The sequence below is a fragment of the Patagioenas fasciata genome, chromosome 5 (genome assembly GCF_037038585.1).
Source record: "Patagioenas fasciata isolate bPatFas1 chromosome 5, bPatFas1.hap1, whole genome shotgun sequence".
NCBI classification, from domain to species: Eukaryota; Metazoa; Chordata; class Aves; order Columbiformes; family Columbidae; genus Patagioenas; species Patagioenas fasciata.
The window spans coordinates 1045769-1059189 of record NC_092524.1 but is presented as its reverse complement, the minus strand read 5'-3'; the positions used below and the strand labels follow the sequence as shown (position 1 = coordinate 1059189).

General features: G+C 47.9%; 1 protein-coding gene across 6 annotated transcripts in view; it reads right to left on the bottom strand.

Moving 5' to 3' along the window:
* Window positions 1-13421, bottom strand: part of PLCB2 (phospholipase C beta 2) — a 77003-nt gene that overhangs the window by 55185 nt on the left and 8397 nt on the right. For 3 of the 6 annotated variants that reach the window (XM_071808692.1, XM_065838896.2, XM_071808694.1), the window contains 4 exons: window positions 11606-11744; window positions 10382-11066; window positions 6371-6448; window positions 3706-3774 (listed from right to left, as the gene is read on the bottom strand). In XM_071808692.1, coding sequence (XP_071664793.1) covers window positions 3706-3774; window positions 6371-6448; window positions 10382-10465 — 231 coding nt within the window. In that variant the 5' untranslated portion in view covers window positions 10466-11066; window positions 11606-11744. Of the gene's footprint in view, window positions 1-3705; window positions 3775-6370; window positions 6449-10381; window positions 11067-11605; window positions 11745-13421 lie in introns of those variants that run through there. The other 3 variants (XM_071808695.1, XM_071808696.1, XM_071808693.1) reach the window with 2 other exon arrangements.

Here is a 13421-nt window from a genome sequence, read left to right as displayed (position 1 = left end):
GCTGTGGATTGACCATGGGGTCACTCACAAAAAAGGGGAGACGAGAGCAAAAGGACGCTTGATTTGTTATGGGTCCTCTCCATAGCTGCTTCACAGCTGACATCTTGTTCACCTTGTGTTAAATACCATCCATCAGCCCCTTCTCCACTTTTAGCCAATGAAACAAGTACCTCTTCGTATTAATGTCAGCATTTGTACCCCACAGCCCTTCCAAGGCATTATTTTGTAAGAGGGGAGACTGCCCTTTTCATTCTTCCACCCTTCACCTCTAACAGATCTTTGTTTGCTTTGTCACACCAGTTTTGCACATTTATACCACAGCTGCCCTATATGGAGGGCATGGTGATTCATGTTAAGAAATTCTCACTGCTGTCTGCATTCCTTGGAGCAAATTCAGTTCCCAGGAGAGCCAACTGACTGCACAGGTGAGGCCTGTAAGCCCTGCAGAAGCATCGTGGACAGTTCTGCCATGTGTGCATAAGAAATTTCCAGCACTGGTCAGCGCATCTCTCGCACCATTTCAGTGCCCACAAGACCTCCCATCAGCCCATAAGAGAAAGGTGGATAAGCAGCAAGCCTAGTGCATTTTACTACATGTTGTCATAGAAATGCCAGAAAAAAATCCCTGAAATAAAAGGACTTATTTAAAATGGGTGTCTGTGAAACACAATTCAAAAAGCACTTGGGATTTGCACAACAGAGGTTGTCATTGAGTGCATCACTTTTGTTTGCTGAGAACTTAGTAAATCACTTGGTGTTTGACCTTTGTTTCTTCATTTGTAGAGTGGGCTGCAGCCCATTCCCAGAGCTGTAAGATACTGTCTCTGGCCTATTCCAATGGCCAGAACACAACAGCTACAGGGGGTCAGGCCACAGATCCATCCAGGCGCCTGGGGAAGGTATAAGAATAGGGTAAACGCAATGATACTTCCCTGACATATTTCTGCAGTTTCCAACAATTTGTGATTCAGCAGCTTCCTAAACCAGAGGCATTCTCTAGCATTTGATAACCCTCAAAGGGCATTTCCTTCTTGTCCTGATTTGTTAAACTCCCCCAGGTTTCCATGACTTGTGCGGGAAGGCAGCCCACGGCGCAGCAGCACGGAAACCAGCAGCACCTCCTCCTGCTTGTGCGGAACCTGCCTTTGGAAAATTCCACTTGATGTGCAGCTAGCACGGGGGGAACCTCTGAGTAACTCCTCTCACCTTCCCCATGCAACTCCTCATTTTACCGCACTCCACATGCCCCCATCTTATTTTTTGCCAGCCCACAGCCCCTGCCTACCCAGACACTCTTCCTGCAGCAGCTATTTAATTCTTTTATTAATGTCGCTGCTCTTCTCTGCCTTTTCCAGTTCTTCATTGTCTCACCTGAGAGGAGGACACTAGAAATGCAAAGAAATGTGGGTACATTCAGGCTCTACACAGCAGCATGATTTCCTAATTCTTTCCTTATTACTCCTAACATACAACTTACTTTTTTGAGCAAATACTACTGAACACTGAGTTGATAGTTTTTGATTTAATATATCCTCATGATCTTGTTTCTGACCAGCAAGAGTCCACTGAGAGCCTGTTATTACAGAAGGTTGGGATTGTTGTGGGGTTTCTCCCCCTGTGTGCACCACCTGATTTTTATCTGTACAAATAGATCAAGTTAATCAGCAATTCAAGGTCTTCCTAGAAATCAGCCCTCATTTTATTACCCCAAATAACCCAGTCCCATTAGCAAACTTGGTCTTGTCCCTGTACATCTCTTTTGCAGATCACGTACAAACACACAGGGCATCACAGGCCCAAGCACTGATCTTGCTGGGAGTCCATTGGTTCTCTCTTCTCTCAAGAGACCTTTATCTTATTCTCCAGCAGTAATTTTCCCATGCAAAGATCTCTCTTACTCAGTTTTTTTTAAGAGCTTTTGCTTTTGATGAGAACCACATAGGTCACATTCCAATTTTGTTGATAAGATTCAGAGCTAGCTATGGAACACAGCTACTGCTGCCCCTCCTCTTCTGGTTTTTACTGTCCTGGTACTGCTCAGAAGTTTCCTCATTCTTTTCACACACTGCTTTGTGCTTTTATTTAAAAAAAAAATTTAAAAGAGTCCATTTTATATTTTCTGAATATGGCATGTGGTCATCCAAATCTGGGCTGTGAGTTACTATTAAAAAACCTGGAGCTGGTCTTGTTTCCAGGGCAATTCCTTGTCTGGGAGTAGGGGCTCCTCACCAAGATGCTGCTTGAGTAGCAATTCCTGCTGTCTAGAGGCAACTGACAGCGCACTTGTGCCAGCGCGTTTCTTCTGGCAGTCTGCAGGAAGTCTGCCTGCACTAATGGCTAAAATCTGGGACCTTCTTCTCCAGCCTGGTTGCTGCCACCAGAAGGATATCCACATATGGCCTCAGTACGTTCACCATGTATCAAACCTATACCATACCTCTACCCTTGGCCTTTTCCTTACTACATTCTGTCTGGAGTGTAGTACCTACCTCTACCAGCTCCAAATATTTTATTCTCTCAAAGGAAAAACAAAGCCAAACAAAACACACAAAAAACACACAGAGCCTTTTTCCCCCATACATTATTCCCACAAAACAAGTTGCAGACAGTTTTAGCCTTGTTGAAAACTCATATTTCATTCTAGTGAATTTCCAAGAAAAAAGTTTCTCAGGAGGAACAATGATTTTTAAGAACTGTGTAAGGTGGGTACAGTTCTTGAGCTCTTCTGTGCTTTTAGTACCCACCTCTTTATGGTCTTTGAGAAACATCAGTCTCGGGAGCTCTGAGGAGCCACTTTCGGAGCAGTATTAAGCAAACAGCTGTACTACTTACACAAAGAGGCTGCTCGAGTCTCTCAGTGTATCTTGCAAAATCTTCCTCTTCTGCATGAGACTGAGAATCACCCACATTACCACGTGGAGCCATCATCTTTACTCCTTTGTTTCACTTGCACATTCTAGCTTTACTTCAGTTTTCTCCTTGCCTTCTCCATACATGGAAAAGTTAAAATCAAACAAAAAACAGACCTAGAAAAAAGTCCTAACAAGGGCAACTTGGCCACAGGAAGGTTAAATTATATCTGAACCCAAGAACAAAGCCATAAACGCTGCTTCCCTTGGGCTGCCACCCTGCAAGCAGGCAAATTATTATTTTTTTTCAGGGGGGACGGGACACCAAAACAAACCCTAGTTTTCTGGAACTAGCTTTCCCTTCAAAAGGAAAAAAATCCCACCACACACTGTGTTGGAATCTCACTGTAACTACATGTTTGTGGCTGCCTTGACCCGGCCTGTGCGTCTTTGCACAGGAGAGCGGCTCTGGTGATTCCACACAGAAGCACCACGAGTCTCCTCCGGTGCAGCCCAGTGTCCGTGAAGGCCAGGCTGAGACCGGGGAGACACCACACCCACCGCGCACACTGGAAAATGGCTCTTTCGGCACTTGGAAGGGGAATTTTCAAATCATTCTGGCGTATTCTTTCCAACAAGCTCACACACCATAGTCTGACAGTGCCTCTGTTTCAGGTGCACAGAAGGAGTTCAGGGACAAGAGTAAAGATGGCTTTTCTGTATTTATGTGGTTGTGATGCAAGGTCCTCTCCACCTTTTGTAACAAAGCCAGGCCACACTGCCTCAGATGCTGAGGCCCCAGGCAGCCTTGCCTTTCGCAGATGAACAAATGGCAGCAATGAAGTTATGCACTCACCTTGGGGATTTTGGCAAATCGCCCTACTCGGGTATCCCTGATGCTGGTTATATCCAAAATTTCCATTTCCTACAAAAGAATAAGGACAAGGAAGATTAGGAAAGACAAAGGAGGAAGGAAAGAAATCCTCAGGCAGCACTCTTCCCTGGGTAAGAGCCCTCCTGGCAGGAACAACCCAGGCAGGGGAACACCAGCTGCTGACCAGCCTAGCAGGCCACACGGCCAGTGCAGCAGTGGCCAGCAGCCCCGTCCTCTTCAGGGTGAGGCCAGAGGCTCGGTGTGGACTACCATGAGCAGGAGCATATGACATGCATACAGTTCTGTAGGGGGAAACTCTACCCCAATTTGAGTCTGTGTGTTAATACAGCCCCGAGGTTCCTGTCACGAATGTTCTCAGCTTCTTTTTCCTCTGTGCATTCAGCACGGAGCAGCTGAGCTGGGAGGGAAGCAGGACCTCTTCTCCCCAGGTCACTCCCAGCAGACCTTCACCTAATCTGGTGTGAAACTATTGCCATGGAGGACATTCCACAGCCTTCCCCAGGCAGCCCACTCCATGTCCTCACTACTGGCTAGCTGTCAGGTTTATTTTGTTTGTTCTTTTAATATCCAACCTGAATTTCCTTCCTCTGTTACTAATTTGTCCGCTCACCATGAATCTGGAGAAGAAATTATATTTGTTGCAGCAGATATTATTTTCCAAGATCACAATAAAGAACAATGTGGATACCATGCTTTCTGGTTGTATCCCCATTTTATTGTCAAGTGGGGTAGAAATTTTACTCCTAATCCCACTCCTTTCTGAATTCCTAGTGCAAAAGTGGTGCAGTTTTAATTCCCTGCTGTCCATGACAAGCTGATCTGGAATCAGCCAAAGATTAATTAGCCACACAAATTCCACAGACCATTGACCATACCACACCATGCTGTCTCAGCCCATCTCATGCCAGCCTGCACAGGACCTTCACAAGCCCAGCCCAGCTCTGTCTGCCAGCCAGCGCTTGCCCACCACCCTTGCTCGTTCGCACTGTCTGCAGATTCCTTCAGAGAAGGGGAAAGACGCCAGACAATGACTCCCCCAAGGATATAAAACACACTGCTGCTCCACTGCAGCTCTCAAATTTGTTTACAGTTTATTTTAGCTGCCAATCAGTGGCATCTTCCAGGAACATGAGAGCCCCTCCAGTCCAGGTTTCCTCATGTCAGCTAATGCTTCCTTACCCTGGCCCCTTTTCCCAGGAAATTAAGTCGCTCAGACCACAAACCCAATTAAACATCTCACTTTGGATGGGTGACAACAGCTCCCCTTGCCTTGTTTTTCTGCATCTCCTCCAGTGTCACAACTTCTTCCTACTGTCTGCTAGAACCCTTACAGCAAAATTCTACCATCAGGAGCAGACCATGAAAGGGGAATGAGAGCGATGCAGACAGTTGAAAGCAGAGCACATCTTCTAGGGTGATGTGACAGTCCCCAGCCTTGTGCCACTCCTCCCAGAGGGTACAGCTCCACGGCAGCCCCTGCCCCAGCTGGCACTGGGGCACAGGCTGCTGGGAAGGCAGAGCTCACCAAGACATGACAGGGGCCAGGGGGCTGTGCAGGACTGTCTGTCTCTTTATCTACCATGCCTCTTCAGCATGTAGGTCACACAGAGGAAGCAGAGCCGAACCACAGCTCTGCTCTGGAAAGCAGAAGTAAGCCTTCCACCTCCAGCCAGCCAGAGCTCTGCACCCCCTGTTGCTACTTGTTGGCGAGGAACTGAATTCTCTTTCCTGTGTTGCCTCTCTCCTCCAGCAGCCAGCATCCCATGGTTTATCTCCAGCACTGTGCACACACCATCCTGGCCTGAGAGGAACACAACTCCCTCCCCATACCGGGTGTAGTCTCTGCATCACTACAGTCACTACATTTTTTTAATTAAAATCTCTAAAACCCCAATAAATCACAGAATCCCAGAATATCAGGGATTGGAAGGGACCTGGAAAGCTCATCCAGTGCAATCCCCCCATGGAGCAGGAACACCCAGCTGAGGTTCCACAGGAAGGTGTCCAGGTGGGTTTGAATGTCTGCAGAGAAGGAGACTCCACAACCTCCCTGGGCAGCCTGGGCCAGGCTCTGCTACCCTCACTGGGAAGAAGTTTCTTCTCAAATTTAAGTGGAACCTCTTGTGTTCCAGTTCGCACCCACTGGTCCTTGTCCTACCATTGGTTGTGACTGAGAAGAGTCAGTTAATTGCAACACGGGCTGCACATGAAGTACACGTTCACTGAAGCTGCACACATCTAGCCATTTTCCTTTCAACTGCACCATTGCACTGGCTGGGATAATCTTCTGGCATGCTGGGTAACATGGCTATCAACACTACTGTTCTCTGTTAAGTACTGTGAAGTACATCTAGTGAACTTCTCAGGTATAAGATGCCAGCACAACGAGCACAAAAAGGCCACACTCATCTCCCTGGCATGTTCACAGCTTAATTTCCTGCTCTTTTCTGGAACTCTGAAGACAGACAAATCTGCTATTGAATAAGCATGAGACTCCCAGGTTTTTCAGGAGGGGTTTCCTGTTAAGTTTGCTCCTGAATGCAGAACTCTAGTACTTATGGTGTTTTATCTCACACAAACCTGAACTGGCTATTTGGAGACCAAGCTCTCAAGTCTTAGCACTTACCTTGTTCTGATAGGTCCAGTATAAGTAAAAGCCCTTTGGATCCACCCGCAGAATCACAGGAGAAGCACTTGCTGTTTCCTGACCAAAACAAAGACAAAAAAGAGAAACAGAAGGTTAGCACCTTATGTCCGGTGATGGGTTCAATGGGTTCTCCGAGTCACATAAGGTTCCCAGTTCAAATACAGACCCAGTCAGGTGATCCATCCCGTGATTTACAGAAGTGAAATAGATTATTTTAGCACATCTCCAGAAGAGCAGTGTGAGGCTATGGAAACTGATCTCTGCTGAAGCCTGAGTCTCAGCTAAACTATACATTTAGCTCAACCAACTTTCTTGGAACTTTCCATACAACAAATTAAGAGAAGAAAGTGCCTGTCAGTGCAATTAATAGTTCTGTTTGAACTGCCTTCCCTCCAAGGCACCTACTTCATTCTACAAGCTTCAGAAGTAGCCCAGTCCAAGCAGAGACAGCATTCATCCCTGGCATCTACCACCTAGGTGCTCATGGCATTATCTGGGCTCTCTTTACAGAGAACAGACCTAGTCAGGCAGAGTCCAAGGAGGGGTCCACCTGCTACAGCAGATGAGTGCTTCAGGTAGCGATTCTTAAACTCCATGGACTAGCTCCACACAGGCTACAAAAAGCAGCAGCTATTTAAACACCCACACTACAGGCACAAAATCAGATTAAATTATTGAGGGTTGATCCTGAACCCCATACAAGAGGGAGGCCCTTCAGGTCAGAACTGAGGCGCATACTGCAAAGGAGTCAGGGGCTGCTCTGCGGTTGTGTGCTTAGCCTCTGAACAATTACACTGCTGCTGCACCTTCAGTTAAAGGCAACTTCACAGACATTTTCAAGACAACATCCTTTCCCATCTCACAGGCAAGCCTGTGCTAAGAGATGAATTGGCTTGAGCTCTTTGGAGACGGAGATGAAGGACACTTGATGCCTCTGCTTCAGTCCCAGCCCATTTACTCATTCAGTTTAGATGACTCCTCACTGCATTTGACCTCTGGTGCCACAGAAGATAGGATCAAAAGGCCTATCAGCCATTTCTAGGAAGGCTTCAAATTCAATTCAGGAAGCTGAAATACCCAGCTACTCAGATGAAACCAGTAATGAAATTTGGAAGTTGTATTTGTCACTTGGTCTTGGGTTCTTCAGTTCATTACTGAACTCACACTTCAGTCCAGCGCATGTCTGTATTTCCGGGTACCTCCATTTCCAGATTCAGTATTCTTCATTAGAATAAACTGCCCATGCCACAGTGTTGTATGTTTTCCTTTTGCTCCCTCTTGTATTTCTCACACTACACTAGGGACAGTGCTGATCTGCAGAGCATCATGTCCATGTTCCTGGAGCTTTTGATTAGCTCCATGAACGCAGGGCCACAAGGCACAAACTGCAGAACAGGCACCGTAGTACTACTACTGAGTATAGTGCCGTGTTGCTAGATTAACCTTATCTCCTATGAAGCAGCTTTCTTGCAAGCAAGCTGAGGCTGCAATAAGGACTCCTGATGGGGGATGTGGACAGCTGCGGGGCGCAGGTAAACCCTCCTGCAGGGTGGCTCCTGGCATCAAAGGAAATGGTCAGTTCTGCGGAAGATGGTCTGGCAGCTGCTCACACTGTGGAGTTCAACTCTAGGGCAGAAAGCAAGCCTTGTCTGGTAAAATCCTGTAATCCATAATCTTCAATAGACAGAAGCATTTTTGCTTCCACTTCAAGGGCTAAGAGTCAGCACAGAGCCAAATCCACAAGCATCTGCTCTGCTTAAGAGATCAGCTATTCCATTGTGCCCTACCTGGGGTTTTGAAAGGGTTCTAAGTTGGTTCATGAAATAAACGGCCACCCATGTGGTAGGACTTCACCTCCCTAGTCTGCCTGGCAGCCCCAGCTTGCTGCCTGCTAAGCAAAGTGCAGCAGAGCTGCTCCTTAGCCCAAGATGATGCAGCTCACTCAGTGAGGCCAGTCAGAACAGTCCTGCCTCTCAGAGGTCCTGCTGCACACTCCCCTAGAGAACATGTTACCAACACTGGACAAGGTAAAGATGCTATAGAACAAGTGTGCATTTGCTTTTCTCAAGAAACTGTCTGGCACAGTGAAAGCTCCGGTTCAGTCCCAAACTGTACAGAGTGACATAAGGAGCCAATGTGACCTACCGTCATTCCTTCACCACCGATATTGGGGAAGGAGTTCAAACTGTTACCAACAACACAGCAAGGTAAATTCAAAGACTGACAAAAAAATGCAGGCCCTTCACCTCTGAAGAGCAGCAATCCTGCAGCCTGGAGCTCTTGCCAGCACCTTTCGCAGCCTGCTCTAACCATGGAGTGGGAAAGCACGAGGAGGTGGAGCATCACGACCTCAACAGCCCACTTGTGGAGAAGGTTTTCTTTACTGTTGGAGGTCAAGTCTGTAAACTACTTAGTAATTAGAACCAACCTTTTAGGAACATCTATAAACCCTAGGGAAAAATCCACACAAGACCTGGGTTCCCTAACTCATATGGTTACAGCAGCCCAACTTGACTCATCTTGGGTGTCAAGGGAGCCTAACTATCCCAGGAATTCCCTGTGAAGTACTTAACAGCTTCAGGTTTTTGGGAAAGTGGTTCCCAAGGACTGATCCTAGAAAGTCAGTAGCAATTTTAGACTAATTTGGCTCCTGTTATTCTCCAAATCCCTGTTCAATTTCAAAGAAGCCACCAGGCAGTGGTCCCACTGGAAAGGAAGAGAAGGCTGTGCTTTCCACCATACCCTGGTGTCATCCTCTGTTTATGTACAGCGAGCTGACTAACTGCCAGTGATGTTCCAACTGCACTCCTCAGCATCCATCCTTTCTGCCAGCTGTACATTACACCGCTTTCTCGTTTCTCCGTGCTGCTGCTCCACCCCTGCTTACACCACGCACAAGTGATCCACCTCCCCCACACACACTGCCTTGGGACTTAAAACTCTGTTCCAGCTTTACACCCACTGAAGTAAGCACTAATCCCTCGTGCACTGCTGCTGGAGGCTCCTTCTCATGTATCTCACTTGCAACATCGCATCAAATGCTTCCCCCAGATCTTGGTGAATAATCACAACCTGGCCTGCCCCCTGTCTTATCAACATCCATGCTCAACAGCAGACAACTCCTACTCCAGGCCAAATGGATGGGCAGCTGCTGTCCTCCTGCTCAGGTATGTGGGTATTAGAGGAAATACTCTTTGGCCTTCTTAGAAAGTGAGGAGGGGACTATTACATTCACATTAACTCTTCTGCTGTTCCACGCTTTCTTCCCATTACAACAAAATACAAACAGAAACTGCAAACCAAGCATTTTGAAGATACAAGAGGACACAGCTGGAGGGAAAAAATGGTTTTTGCAGCACCCTCTAAGGCTCTGACACTGCTAAAGCACAGGCTGCTCACTGCTCAGCTGCTGCACACTTGGTAGCTCACAGATCCACAAGGCAGGCAGGTACAGGAGGACACGGCTCCCCCTCTGATCCCCTCCAGCTACGGGGCCAGAAGAGGAAGAAACTTGGAGTCTGATTTCCCCTCTCTCTGCAAAGCACTTCAGAGCTGAGCAGAGTCTGTAAGTCCTGCCCCTCACGCTCTTCCAGACAAGTCCAAATGCAGTGGATGCCTCTTACCCCAAGGAGACCCCCAGCAGCAACTACCTTCCTGAGAGCTGCTTCACACACAGGCAGGATGTAAGGGTCCCACACCAGAGAAGCCTCGCACACAGACCCAGTGGCACACTCCACTTCCTTCCAGCTGCCACAATAATCAGAAGTGCAGAAGCCACATCACCAACCCCTAACACATGTCCTTTGTTTTTAGCTCTCAGGTCTCCTGTTCTTCTCAGTTCACTCTCCCTTATTCAGACATCGCTGCTCTCAAGTACAGCACACAGTGTCCCACTCCCCATGCACCCAGGCTCCCCTCAAACTCTTACCAAAACACCGCGTCTGCCCCGCAGTGCACAGAACCCAGCAAAGGAAAAACCCAGGTACTCACATCATCCCATTTGATGAAGCGCTCGCCCGTGGAGAGATACTCCTTTACCGCCGGGGGCTGCAGGACAGGGGTAAGCATTGACATTCTGTCCCACAGATGTGCTCCTCAGCTCCCAGAGGCAACAGCAGCTGCAGAGTTTGCTCCTCCTTGGCCCCCTCTTCTCTATCTCTGTCTCTCACATGGCAGGGCTCTCTGCCATTGCCACCCTTGGCATCAGACAGCCTCTCATATCCCAGCCAAATTTAGGAGGGGCAGGCAGGCGAGGACCAATGAATCTGCATTGTAAATCAGCAGGCCCCCTAGCAAGCAGGAGAAGCTCAGCGCAAGGTCACCTAGAGGAAAGTCCGCGATGGCTGAGATGCTGTCTCTCCAGAAGGGACCTGGTCCTTAGAGCTGTACTTGTGAAGCGCACGGTTCATAGAACTTCCGCAACTGAACTTCCTTAAATGTTCTTTGACGAAGTGCAGGCATTGCCAGCCGACACTCAAACTATTTCAGCAGATGTGGTTACGGAACAGCTCAGGCTTTGGCTACAAGCAGACTGCCCCCTTCATGCAATGGGCCAAATATCACGTAAAATAAACTAACTCCTTGCTCTTTACAGACTCCATTTCTGAGGCCACATGCTGCACTGTCCAGCCTTTAACTTTTTTCCTTTCTCTTCTGGGTTCCACTGGATGTTAATCTGAAAAGTGAGAAAGACCAGCAGAACAGATGTAAATTCCACAGACAGATGAAACAAAACATTCACAAGAGTCCCTAGGAACAGCAATATTCTCCAGATTCACTTGGGCCTAACGACAGATGCTCTGGGAACACAGAATGGGAGAGATGTGTAAGGTGGGGATTATAATGATGAAGCTGCAGGGAAGTGACAGAAAGCAGAACAGAAAGTTAATGGCAAACAGGGCAAAAATGAGTCCCTGCTCCTGACCCTGGAACAAAGGAATCGCATGTGAACAGCAGAGGAGAAAAGGAGCTGCTGGTGGCAGAGGGGCACTGGCTAACCAGGAGAGTGGCTTGTGAAAAGGACTGGCATGGGCAAGGTTAATCTTAGTCAAAAAGAGCCCCACAACAAATTAGAAGTGGAGGTAACTGCTCAAGAGGGACAAGATACTATCAGAAGTAGCACAGAGTTTTTAAGAAGGGTGGACAAAGAAACTCCCACTGTGCAAAGGGAGACAGCTGCATGGGTTTGGTGTTTCTTTCCCACCTCTGACTTACCCAGTTTGATGAGAAGGACCGCACTTCAAATCATACTGGACAACCAGGGGAAGGCTGACTGAAGATATCTGAAGGGCATTCTCAAATGCTAGTGGCACGAGGGAGGAGAGATTAAGTGGATCTGAAGCAAGTGCTCTAGCTGTAAAACAGAGATGGTGGCAATTATCGGAGATGCCTGCTGCAAAAAGACAACCCTGAGCAAACTTAACACCCTTTGTACATTTCTTTCAAGGGTTTATCAACCCGATGAACTGGGAATGAGAGAACTACTTCCCAACTACCACCAAGTTTTCTGCATTTACTAATGTACTTTGCAAGGCACCATACTTTCCAAGAATTGGCTATCCAAGCTAAGGCCATTCACTCTGTTTTATTAGGGCAGGGAACTGAGGTGGCTGACCCATGGCTGCAGTTGCTTGGTATCAGGGCTGAGACCAGGGACATGGGAATCCAGCACCTGCATTCTCATAACCAAGCCACACTCATGGTATTAAGCTTTCTTCGTGTGTGTATCAAAGTGACACGTGGCTCTCAGGCAACCAGCTGATGAAGCACCACAGTACTCCAGGCCCAGCCAAAACAGCATCACTGCCCTGCCATGCCCCGAGAACATTGTTACACCCAAGCAGCAGATGACAGAGTCTGCCCAGAGCCCAAAGCCTGAGCTGGAAGCACTTAGGGACAGCAGCAACAGCCTGGGACTTGGCATAAATGCCAGTGAAACACCAGACACAGCTGGGTGAGTTTTGTTCTCTGTGTTCTTCTCATAAGCGGCTTAGGAACAGACGCTGATGCCTAGGTACGTACAGAGAAAGGCCACAGGAACACAGGAGGTGGCTGTAAGGAGCGGAAGCTTTCTCTGCTCACACCTGATCCCTTCCGCAAGGCCAGAGCAGCTGTGAAAAGGATAGAGCATCAATCTTGCTCAGAACCACTGCAGACCTCCCACCCTCTGCACAGAAAGCACTACAGGAAGGTCTCAGAAGTTACAGCAGCAAGGAAGTGAAAGGGGGATGAGCTTTGCCACCCAGTACTGCCAAGAGCAGAGGGACTGAAGGTGAGATCAGGTAGTCACAGCTACTGGTTCCAGTGGTCCATCTGGTATTTACCACAGTTATCATCGTAACTCGGTGAGCCACGTCTGCTTCCTGCCAGAACTGGGCCTCACAGAAAGGCTGCTTCTGTCACACCTGGATATTCAACAGCTCTGTCGCATCAGCAGACCTAAGCAAGCAAGAATCCTGCAACAGCTTCACTCCAGGCCAGCTTTCGCTGGGGGATACACACACAAAAAACCAAACTAAAACAAAACACACACACACCCCCCCAGCACAATGAGCTATAACCAAACTAGGGGCTGTATGGCACTGCATATCAACTGCCAGGAGCCTTGCTTGCATAAAGATGGTCAAAAAGCTGAAGCTCATCTTTTGCATAACCCAGCCTCCTTATCTTTCATTTCACACTCCTTGCTCTATGTGGGAGCTTCTGTCCCTTGCATGAAGAGATGGCTGATGGAACAGTGATAGAATAAAGCAACAGTCCTGCCCTCTGCTGAAAGCTCTGATATCAGAGAAGGCAGAAGCAGCAGCACTTTCAGCAGTATTTATTCCAACCACCCTTTATTTTCCTTTCTCCTGCAAGGTCCATCACCCAGTATACACTGACCTACATCCCCCCTGCTCAGGGCACCATGCCTCCTTTCTTACATTAACTTCACCACTGTGCATCCCGCCACTACAAGAGTGCTGATATGCAAAAATTCCCCACTCCCCCTTTTTTTTCTCTTGTAGAGTCTTCCTTATCTCCCTGTCCT